Source organism: Piliocolobus tephrosceles, chromosome 11, assembly GCF_002776525.5.
Source record: "Piliocolobus tephrosceles isolate RC106 chromosome 11, ASM277652v3, whole genome shotgun sequence".
In the NCBI taxonomy this organism is placed as follows: domain Eukaryota; kingdom Metazoa; phylum Chordata; class Mammalia; order Primates; family Cercopithecidae; genus Piliocolobus; species Piliocolobus tephrosceles.
The window spans coordinates 6,590,643-6,602,780 of NC_045444.1; the positions used below are offsets into that span (position 1 = coordinate 6,590,643).

Consider the following 12,138-nt stretch of genomic DNA (forward strand, 5'->3'; position numbering starts at 1 on the left):
TCTGTTACCAAAAAAATAAAATAAAAATAAAAGCAAAGTAGAATTCAGTAGCAGAACATAAAACTTTGCAGAGCTTTTTGGTCATCAAAGAGATGGCAGGAGCAGGGCAGGGCTGGCTGGAGTTGCCAGCATGATGAGCAAAAGGAGCTCAGCCCCAGTACGCACACTTCCCTTTGAATGCTGGCTCTGCCTCTGAGCAGCCATGGGGCCCTGGGCAGCCTCTCCACTTTTCTCCGTTACATCTATTACATAAGGGCAATCAACTTGACCTCCAGGACTATTGTAAGAATTAGGAATTATATTATTTAAAGTGCCTGGCACATTGTAGGCATTTGTTACTGGTAGTGTGATGTATTATTAGCTATTTTTACAATTGGGGTATTTCAAAGGTTCATTTGCAAGTTCAGTAGCAAGGATGAAAACTGTCATTCTTTTTTTCTCTATGGAGAAAATCTTCCAAGTCTTTATTTGATTCCTAGGAAAGCACAGGGCAGCCTATTTAACTCTCTCTCTATAAGGAACCCTTTATACTGATGCCCTAGGCTGAATTACAGTGCCTGAGAGAAGCCATGAGAACAAAAGTGAAAAGGACAAAAAAGTTTTCTGTCTTTCATTTCAGTTTAAACCGTTTGTCAAGTTTTTTAAGATTATAAAAATTATACATTAAAAGACATTGAAAATCCCAGTATAACATAAAAGAAAAAAAAAACAAAAATAATCTGTGATTCTGTCAGTCTACATTATTGCAGTGTTTTCCTTGGTGTTAGTTTTTAACAAAATGGGAATCATGCGGCACGTACTATTTATTTAGAACTTTTCTCTTATCAAGATATCAGTAGCATTCTTGGACATTGTAATGTCTATTGACTATGTTATATACCATATTAGGAATAAACCATATTTGCTTTACCTAGGCTGCTACTATTGGAAATATGGGTAGCAGTGAATTTTTGCTATTGTAAATAATGGTGTCATGAACTATCTTCACCATAAATCTTGGCTACAGCTCTGTTACTATTTTAGAAATAATTCTTCAGAATACAATTCACAGGGAATGAGGTATGATATTCTTGGGATTTTTGATGCTTACTGGTATATTGCCTCCCAGAAAGAATATGAAAATTTAGGTGGCTGAAAACAACATATAAAATCGACTGTTTCCCTCTATTCTCACTGAGATTGAGTATAATCAGTTTTTATCCTTTATTAGTCTGGGAGATGGCAAATAATACCCGACCTGTCTTTAAAGTTCAGAAATTGTATGTTTGTCCTCATCTGTTTCTGGAACCCAAATCCCATCTTTTAGGCCTCAGTTCCTAAATCAGGGGGGTACTTAGTCCCCCATATTGGCCCTCATATCCTGCTCTTCTCCCCTAAGAGAATTTTTTCCCCCGATCAAGACATTCTTGGCCTAAAAGGTATTGCTTTCCTGTTCTCCTCATTGGACATGTCTATTCTTTCAAAGCTATTTATCTCAAGGAGGTTTGGGAAAAAAGCAGTCGGATAAGGTGATTTCTCCCTAATTTTTGCATCATTAATAGCACTTCCACTTTTACCTTTAAGAGAGTATTCTTAATAACAAAACCTCAGAGAGTCTCTAGGGATATTATTTTGGATCTATTAACAGAATGAAGTGAAAACGAGGACCAGTTGAAAGTGGAGATTTTTAGCTGGGGATGTACCACTTCACTTATCTTGGAACCCGTGCCCGAGCAGCTCTCCTGGGCTAGTTCCAGTGTCCCAGCTTCTTTCCTTTCTCTTCTGACACCTCCAATGACGTGGCTCCCGATCCTGGCTGCACAAAACGTAATTCCAAGTCCTGGGATAATCCCCAGAAATCTGACTTAATTAACCTGGAGTGATCCTCAGGTTCTGTATTTTCAAAAGCTCCCCAGGCAATACCTGCATCGAGAACAATTGTTCTAATAATTTTCCTCCGCAGAGCTAAACTTTTCACCCAGGCTCCCCCTGCAGGGACTGGGGACCATGTAGAAAAAGGCCAAATCAAAGAAAAGGCAGACCACAAAAAAAAAAAAAGAAGAAGAAAACAACCAACCAAGCAAACCCTCGTTATGTAAAGACTTGAAAGAGAGAAATGGATGGCGATGTGGGGAGAGGACAGGACCCTCAATCAGAACAGATGATCCTACAGGCACCCATTGAGCAGACCTCTCCTCTCAGGCCAGTGCCATCTGTAACACGAATAGATGATAGATAACTAATTGGAGGGGACGCTCACTGTGGCCTTTATAAATACATTCTTCTCTACTGTAGCCCTGATGCCTAGCAGGGTGCTTGGCCTTTAGGGAGTATTTAGAACTTTTATTCTGAACCAGTTGCTAACGCCCTTCCAGTCTAGAGTCTACCTGCAGATACAGTCCCATATGTTATGCAGATGTTTTCAAATGAGTATGCAAATGAACATGTTTAAAAAGGACATACAATTGACTGTCTTCCCCAAATACCCCTGAAAGAAGTCAAATGTTCATCACCAAGAAACACCTGACAGATTCTCTGTCTCATTAGCAGAATCCCTGTGTCCAGGACCCAAACCCTGGTCTTGTCTGAGGACAACTGCCTTTGGGAGGAAGTGGGGCCACCAGGCTGAGAAGCCTCTGGGTTCTCTTCTTCACCCCAAGCAGATGTTTCGGGTTGCAGTGGAGACTAACTTTGAGAGATCTGGCAGAAAACACATCAGGTCTCCTATATCTGGGATGCTCTGAGCCGATGGGTCACAGCTGCCCAGGTGCAAATACAGCTGGGCTCCAAGCCTGGCGCTGTGCTTCTCCCAGGGCAGCCTGGGAGCTCAGCGGCACCAGCCATCTGGGAGCTCAGGGGCAGCAGCTCTTCCCTTGCCACTCTGAGGGTCTGGCACACCTCTGTGGTGATGCTCAGTGTTTCCTTCCCAGCTGGCTACTTTGGGGCTGCTCCAGTAGGCTCTACCAAGACAAGTCTGTTTTACCTGCAGAAATAGCTCTAAATCCATCACTTGCTTTGCATTTTCACTGCTACTACTTTAAGTGAGATCCTCTCTTTCTGCCTGCGGGGACTCTGTAAGCAATAGGACTTGTGAGTTCTGCCTCCAGCCTTGACCCCTCCCAGCTGCTACCATTGGCTCTTGTGCTAACTGATACTTTGAATGAACATCTCCAACCCTGATATTACCATCCTAGAGAGCCCTCATGGACTCCCATGTTCTAAAGCTGTAATTTTCATCTTTGGCTGCACATTAGAACCACCCAAGGAGCTTTTTTAAAAATGTAGATGCTTAGGGCCCATGCCCAGAGATGCTGATGGAATTGGTTTGGGAAATGTGCTCTTCAGAATCATTTGTCAAAGGATATTGTTTAAAGTCCTCCTGAGTCTGGCATGTGAGACCTCTGGGAGATTGGATCCTCTTTCCAGCTCCCTTCATATTGTCATCTCCTGCTTCTCAGTCCAGACCTTTGTTTCTTTATATAGGCTCTCTGTCTCCTGGAACCCTTGCTCCTAGAATCACAAACTCTTGCTCATTTTCCACAACTCCCCTTAACTGTCACCCACTTCTGTGAAACATTCTTGGGATCCTCTCATGGGGTTAGTTAGACTTTCTTTCTTCTCTGCTCATATGTTGCTGTTCCACCCAGAATTGCAAAAGGTGGTGTCGTTTGCTTACTTCTCTGTCTACCCCACTAGCCTGAACTCAAAAGATGTTATTTTAATCTTCCTTACATATCTCTCTGCCTCTTACCAATGGACTACTCTAGGGTAGAGATCATGTGATGTTAATATCCGTACCCTCTAATGCCAAAGACCATTTCATATTTGCAGCTCTGTTCATTTTTTAAGCTAACATGACTGCCGACGTATGATTGAAATGAACTATTCTGCATTACCTGCTGGACTAACTGGTGTTATCCTCACAATGGCCTGTTAAGTACAGTCATTGTCCTCTTTGCAAGTGAGGAAACTGACACAATGAGAGGAAAGACAACTCAACATGTGACAGGGCACGATAAATGACTGTTTAGAATTTAGAATTGTGTGGCTACGTGCTCTTGCCACAGAAAGTCTTTGTAACCCATCAGTTAATATGCCTTTATTTTCTTCAGCAAGCACTTTGCACCAACAGGACACAGAGTCTTTTTTTTTTTTTTTTTTTTTTTTGGAGACGGAGTCTCGCTCTGTCGCCCAGGCTGGAGTGCAGTGGCCGGATCTCAGCTCACTGCAAGCTCCGCCTCCCGGGTTCCCGCCATTCTCCTGCCTCAGCCTCCCGTGTAGCTGGGACTACAGGCGCCCACCACCTCACCCGGCTAGTTTTTTGTATTTTTTAGTAGAGACGGGGTTTCACCGTGTTAGCCAGGATGGTCTCGATCTCCTGACCTCATGATCCGCCTGTCTCGACCTCCCAAAGTGCTGGGATTACAGGCTTGAGCCACCACGCCCGGTCATGGACACAGAGTCTTAATAGATGATAAACTCTTTAAAGGAAATAGTTGAAACCTCATGACTAGTTCCCAATACAGTTTTCTCAGTGAGGTAGGTCAGCAGCACAGGGTACACCAAAGACAGCTGGAGCAATGAAATAGGAGAGAAAAGAACTTTATAAAACCACCCACCTTTCTTCCAGTGCCTTTAGAGACAGTCATGCCTCATTTCATTCGATCCCTTTGATCGGGGGCAGGAATTATAATATTTACAGATGATAAAATCAGATCTTAATGAAGGTGAGTAACTTAGACAATGTCACCTAATTTAGAATGAAAACCGCTGCAATTGGATTAGTATGTTACCTCCCTCCAACAGGAGGCTGCCTCTGCCTGGTGCATCATTGGAATCCAGCTTTCCTCATCTACTTTAAAAATAGCTTACTTTTTCCTAAAATTGTTTGTAGGAAAGTATGAGAAAACTAAAATTGCCAGCAACTCTACCACTCAGATAAAATTGCTGGTAATATTTTGAGTTCTTTTATTTTTCTGTTTTTTTCCTCTGCATTTATACAACAATAGATCAGAATATGTGACATAACTTTGGTTGTGGTGTGTACATTTTGTATTTTTCCCTTTTGTTTTTAAACAAAACATATCAGAAGTAGTTTAGCCATCTTTTTTAAAAAAGAAAGAGATTAGAATGAAGTGGTAAAAAGAGGAAGAACAGTGCTTTTTATGAACCTTCCAAGGGCTTGTATCCAGCCGAGTGAGGAGTGGGTTTGCTCTGAGAAGGGCCTGGACGGCAGCAGGCTGGGAAATGAGCCCCCTCTCTCCAAGCCTTCCGGACCCATCATCTCTATGCTTGCTCTCTTGTTTCTCCTGCAGGCAGCAACTTGAATGATGGCTTGTGGCACTCAGTTAGCATCAACGCCAGGAGGAACCGCATCACGCTCACTCTGGATAATGAAGCAGCACCCCCAGCTCCTGATAGCACTTGGGTGCAGATTTATTCTGGAAATAGCTACTACTTTGGAGGTAAATTCTCCAGCCTTTAAGAGGGAAAACAAAGAAGGGAGGGAAAATGAAGTGGGCAGTTATTTCGCTATGGTGGTTCTGGCTTGGTCAATTAGACAATTATCCCCCCTCCACCCAACATACACACACACATCCTCAATCTCAAAATAGTGAGAAGCAAAATCTCTCACAGCTGTGTGCAAATATAAATTATCTAGGTCAGTGCTGAGGAAGAAAAGAACTTTAGCTACAAGAGCTGGTGTTATATAACACATCCAAAGGAGATTTTTGTAGCCATGCCAAGCCCTGTGATCACATGGGAAAGGAGAAACTCAGTTCAAAACTTGGAGAAAATGTATCAAGAGTCAGCAGTACCTGCAAGAGGCAAAATCCAGGTGGAAAGGCGCAACCAGCACGCTCAGCACCTAGGTCCCTCCTCCACCACTTTCCTCTCTTAGTCCCCTGTCCCCTCCCTCCCCACATTCCTGGAGATCACGCCCACAGAGAGCCAGAAATGAGGTGGAACTAGGAGGCCCATGACCTTGTAACTCCACATGTAGAAGCCAGTTCAGATTGTTCAGACTCTGCCTTCTCTGATGTTAAGTGAATCCTGGGAACCTTTCCAATGACAGAAACACAAGGGCAAGCTGATGGTGAAGAAAAACATATAATTAGGCATCTACTGATTTTCTATAAATGCATATATATGTATGTCTTTAGTCTTTCAAAAGTATTTTTCAATACAAATTAATATCTAATTTCATAGTTAGTTGTTTGTATTATAGAAACGACCTCTGGAAAGGATGTAACCTCAATAGCTGTCTGACCTTGAGAAAGGTACTTATAGTCCCTAAACTTCCTGATCTGAAACATGGGGAAATAAGCTCGACTCCAGAATTTCAGGAAAAGTTAAGTACGACCAAGGTTTAAACATATAGCACAGAGTGTGCCACACGGCAGGGCATGGGGAAACTGGCTCCACCTCCTTTAGATATAAGTCAGGGTCTGGTCCACAGTTTCCTTATTCTTTTCCTATTAGTAAATTGAAGAGAAGTATTGTATAAAATTATGCATAGTCTCTTAAATAGAATTTACAGGTCACTTCTCTCCTACCAATGGAATGTGGTTAAAGCTTTAAAATGCAAAAGGGATTTTGCACAGGTGCAGTGTACATACCAACGTCTCCTAGGAGGGAAGCAATATCTTTGTGGCTTGATTTTAGGGTGAGGAAGGGCCTGTGACCTTTACCTAAAATCTCCTCCCCCTGTGCATGGCTAACAAATTCCTTTAGGAAGGGAATACACGTCCAGTCTCTGCAAAAGTTTTATGACTTACCTCATTTAATTCATACAGAAACCTTGTACAGTACATAATACCCCCACTTAATAGATAATAAAACTGGTGTTTGCTGAGATGAAAGAATTTGTGCAAGGCCAAAGAGCTCATGAATTCAAATCCAGATCTGTGTTCCCACAGCCCACCAGTGAAAACAGAGATTGGAACAAATGTATTATAAAGATCGTACAACAGGGGTGTTGGGGTCCACAAAGATAACCTGACAGACCGAATAATTGTGCATCTTATGCAATATTTCAGCAGCAGAGGGAAAAACGCTATCTTGAGTTTATTCTTGAGGGAAATGTTTGTTACTAATCCTGATACAATAAGCATCTGACATGCCTCAGAGACAGAATGGCTCTCCTGCCTCAGTTGAAGAAGTGCTCTTAGAGGCAAGTTTTAAGGGACTCTGAGTTTAGAACGTAAAGATTTATCAGTGATTTGAACAGTGTTTAAACAAACGCCCCACACGTAGACTGTAAACTTAAGGAAGGTGAAAAATGAGTTTCAGTAATAATAGTCAACTTACATAAATTCTCTCTACAGCTTCAATTAGAAGTTGTAGCATCTCTCTTCATTTTATAGTGTGCCTATGAGCTGTTAACCAGCTGCTGGGCTTCAGCCCAGCAGTGACTGTCTATTAGAGATGGCTGAAATAATTCCCAGTTATTTATGGGTTATTACCATGGTTTCAAGCTTGCATTCCCATATGCTCTGAACCTATTAAAGCCATTGGGATGGAGTTTGTAAGGAGCACGAGCACTCATATACCTGAAAGGCTCTATACCCATCTTAATGAGAAGTAGATATGCCCTGGTTGCAAGCTACACTAAATCAGTGTAATTTTTTTTTTAAGAACACCCTTTAAGAAGGTATAGTGTTAACCTTTCCCATATGCTATTACAGCCCTAAAATGACATGCATTTAAACCCTTAGTTCATCCTAAAACCAGCAAAATGTCTGATTTTGCTTTGCACATCATGTTAAAATTCCAGTTACGCTCCTGTGTGTACCTTTCTCAGGAACTAAGCCTGTCAGTGCTAACAATTAACCAGAAATTCCTCTGCTACCATCCCTACCCAACCATCCCTACCCAAAGCACAATTTCCTTTGAAAGCGTAATTCAGAATTGAATTGTGCATTTAGATATGTATTTCAAGACAGAACCAAAATTCTGAAGTAGCTATAATATGTTTCCTCCTTGGGATGAGTGAAGGATGCCATATGAAAGAATAGAAAATAGCTTACCTCAATGGAAAAAAAATGTAAGAAGGAGACACCTGTTACAATATTGGTATTCCCTTTGCCATGCTTTTTATTTTCTCTACAGTGATGGAGTATGCCCTATTTTATACCAATTCTGTCTGCTCCCTGAGAATGCTAGGATTTACAACAAAAAGGGTGTGCACTGTTGTGAATGAGAAAGCACCAAAATAATTAGACCTCAAGGTCTTCCATCAATAGGTCGCCAAAGCAATGACGGATCATTTCAGCATTCTTCTTCATCTTTTTTCTCTGTCCCACAGGGTGTCCCGACAATCTCACCGATTCCCAATGTTTAAATCCCATTAAGGCTTTCCAAGGCTGCATGAGGCTCATCTTTATTGATAACCAGCCCAAGGACCTCATTTCAGTTCAGCAAGGTTCCCTGGGGAATTTTAGTGATTTACACATTGATCTGTGTAGCATCAAAGACAGGTAATTATTGTCTCTTCTCCTCTGTTCTCCCACCCCCTTCCCATTCTCACTGTTCTAAATATGAATTTCTTTAAGCAAAATTCTAATCCACCGACATTAGCCACATTAGACATAATTGAGTTGCCTAATGGAAAATATTTCTGAAAGGATTTCAGGCCCAGAGAAAAATGGTTTAAATTAGTTGAGTCTCTCTTCATGTTGACTTGCAGTAAATGGGATATGCAAATTAAATCAAAATACAAATTTGTGAAAGGATTAAAATTTTATGCATAAACAACATTTGATTACTTTGAAGTTAAAGCAAAAAGGAGGAAGGAATTACTTCTCTCCTAAACCATTTCATTTTTCACTGCTGTGGGTGTCCTTTCTAACACAGGCAGATGAGCATCAGACCGTCTGGGTAGTCTGCAAAAGAGATTCACGAATGCCCAATAACACACAACTACTCCTGGGTTTGGCTGTTTTTTGCTCTTACTGCCCCTACCACTGCTTCTCTGGCCCCGAAGAGATCAGAAAAACTCACTTTAGCTCTCCATTTCCCCTGGGATCTTGCTCTCCTTATAATAGACGTTTCTAAATACAAAGACACACCACAGAAAACCAAAGAGGATGGATTCTGAATTTGCATCAAAGTTTACCATGTTCGTCTTCTTTCCTCTCCAGAGCCTACCTCCTTCATTCTTCCAGTTCTTCTCACCCTTGTCAAAATATCATTTATAGGATGGGTGAATAATATCTGTTCAGTGCTTGCCTATGTGTTGATGATACAGGGTCTCTGCTTATGTTTCATCAGGGAATAAATTAGCCATTACAATAAAGTGAGATATATGACCAAGAAGTGCACCCTTATTTGTCAGACACACAGCAGCAGCAACTTAGTCTGACCCCAGAGAATGAGTCCAAGAAGGTTTCAGAAGGTAATGCTGAGTTGAATCTTAAAGGAGAAGACACTGGCAGGCTAGGCTGAGGCTGAGAGGGGAAGGGAGATTGGCGTAGAAGCAGGAGAAAGCATGGATTGCAAGTATTTCATCAACTCAAAATACTTTTTTGGCATTTGAAATCTCTAATAGTTGAGTTGGCAATCTCTGTGTTTCACAGTGGCATATAAAATAATGGTATATCTTACAAGTAATGGTGTCTTAGATTAAATAATATATAGCTCAGTGGAGATGGTAGGTCACTGTGGAGGGTGCACCTGCTGTAAATATGTCCAGAGATGTGGGGGCAGGACCAGTCATGAAGAACTTTGTGTACCAGTGGGATTTGGTTTCATGCTCTTGGTGAGCACCATGGAGGAAGGCTTTTCCTAGCAGAAAGAGTACTCAAGAAGAAGTGAGAAAGGTGGATGGGAAGAGAGCTCGCCTACAACTAGGCAGGTGATTGCCCAGTTCGGGAGAGGAATAATGAGTAGTAGCAGGTGCCTCTACTGAGGGGCACAGAAATCGGCCATGCAGTGCATAGTCTCTGCTAACGCTGAAATGAGCTGTGTAACTTGGTGAAACTTCCCACACATTTCTCCGTTAACATCACTATGCATGGGATCATCAACAAATCATGCAGATTTTCTGTCTCTTCTGCTTTATTTTTTTTTTTCTTTTTGACCGGCTGAAAAAGTGATAATAAAATATGTGCTTCATTCAAATGTGCTAGTTTAGAGCTCGGAGAATAAAAGTTATTGCAGGCAATGGTTGCCAGACCAATAGTGTTTAGTAATGGCGTGGGAGAAGCATCCTACTTCGTCAGCCAGTGCAGCCTCTTCCAAAGTGTTGATCAATACAGGGAACATTTATCAATAGGGGTCTCTAATGCTACCTTAATTTTTAATCAAGCAAGCTCTCATTATTTTCGATTGCATGGAAGTCATTGCCATATACACTGCATCATTACTTTTGTGTAATTGTAGTCTTGTATAATTGTATTACATACAATTGTGCTTTCATTAATTGTATAATAAGGGATTCTGTTTAGTTTCGTGGGTAAATGGTTAAGTTTTTCTTGATTTACCAGGCGCTGTGTCTAACAGAAGGGAAAGCTGCGGCAAGGGACTGTGCTTGAGTCACTATTTCTTGAACTCATATTTAATGTTATCTGAAGAGGGGCAGGAGTTAGAAGAGCAGGTGGTTTCTGAATTTGGTGTTTCACTTTTAATGTGTTAATCAGTGTGAACTGGATTTCAGGTTCAGTACAAACTCTTTGCCTTCAAGGAGCTTGCTATTTGGTGGGAGAGAGGAGGGGAATAGGCTGGCAGTGGTTTTCTGTACCTGGACAGCTGTCTGGAAAGCGCACAGAGGACAGCCTGAGAATCTCTTCTTACTCTGAGACTCCTTCCCAGTCCCTTGTTACAGGTTGTAGAGACCCAGGTCTGAGACCCATCTGCCTCTTTGTGGTTATCCCACCCCTTCTTTTTCTCTCTCAAAGTGAAGTGGGATCCCACCCTGCCAGCTTTTCTTTTATGCTGGCCCCAACCTGGCATCTTACATACTTGAAGGGTCTTAGTGCTGGTCACATGGGAAAATCTAAAGATATCTAAATCTAAAGACATCTAAAGTAGCCTTCTGGCTGGGCACGGTGGCTCACGCCTGTAATTCCAGTACTTTCAGAGGCCAAGGCAGGTGGGTTAACTGAGGTCAGAAGTTTGAGATCAGCCTGGCCAATATGGTAAAACCCTGTCTCTACTAAAAATACAAAAACCAGCCAGGTGTGGTGACACGTGTCTAATCTCAGCTTGTTGGGAGGCTGAGACAGGAGAATCGCTTGAACCCAGGAGATGGAGGTTGCAATGAGCCGAGACGGTGCCACTACACTCCAGCCTGGGCGACAGAGTGAGACTCCGTCTCAAAAATAAATAAACAAATAAATAATTAATTAATACAGTAGCATTCCTACCTGAGGCACTAATGTTCCAAAATCTCAAGAGCTCCCTCCAGTGGAGTTCCTTTAAGCAACTTCCTTCTGAGGTGGTACCTAAGACCCTGACATCTGCTGCCCAGTTTGCACTGTTTACAAACCACCTTTGACATTTCATCCTGAGCAAAAGCTGAAAGGGTCTCTTCTCAGGGATTAAGAAACTTTCACCGATGTGCATCTCAGGGATGGGCAAATTACCAAATCTTCTGGCTTCTGGGAGGAAAGGAGTTGGAAGAACTGGCCTAGCGCACATCTCTGGAAGCAGGAAGGTGTTGGTGTTGGGCAGCTCCAGTACCTGGCAGTACATGGGCAGGATAGGGGAAGGAAGCAGCAGCAATTAGAATAAGGCATTCCTGACACACACTGTGCCCTGTTCACGGTCCTTCTAAACCTCTAGGACACAGTCTGCAGCTGCTGCCCATCTTCTGCAGACCAAACCACCAGCCTCATAATCTCTGCACCCTAAGCCCCTGTCCTTCATAATAACCATCTTTCCAACCTCTTTGACTTGAAGTAGTCAAAACACAATAGTCTGCGCCAGCGGTCCCCAACCTTTTTGCCGTTCAGGGACTGGGGGCTTGGGGAGGGATGGTTTTACGGTGATTCAAGCACGTACATTTATTGTGCACTTCATTTCTGTTATTATTACATTGTGATGTATAATAATTATGCAACTCACCATAATGCAAAGTCAGTGGGAGCCCTGAGCTTGTTTTCCTGCAACTAGATGGTCTCATCTGGGGGTGATTAAAGACAATGACAGATCATCAGG

At 42.3% G+C, this 12,138-nt stretch overlaps 1 protein-coding gene across 2 annotated transcripts in view; it reads left to right on the top strand.

Annotated features, from left to right (window-relative positions):
* The window catches only part of CNTNAP5 (contactin associated protein family member 5), an 872,320-nt gene that overhangs the window by 469,501 nt on the left and 390,681 nt on the right, over nt 1-12,138 (top strand). For both annotated transcript variants that reach the window (XM_031936548.1, XM_023225607.3), the window contains exons 9-10: nt 5,295-5,444; nt 8,288-8,459. In XM_031936548.1, the coding sequence (XP_031792408.1) occupies nt 5,295-5,444; nt 8,288-8,459 (322 nt within the window). The remainder of the gene's footprint in view (nt 1-5,294; nt 5,445-8,287; nt 8,460-12,138) is intronic.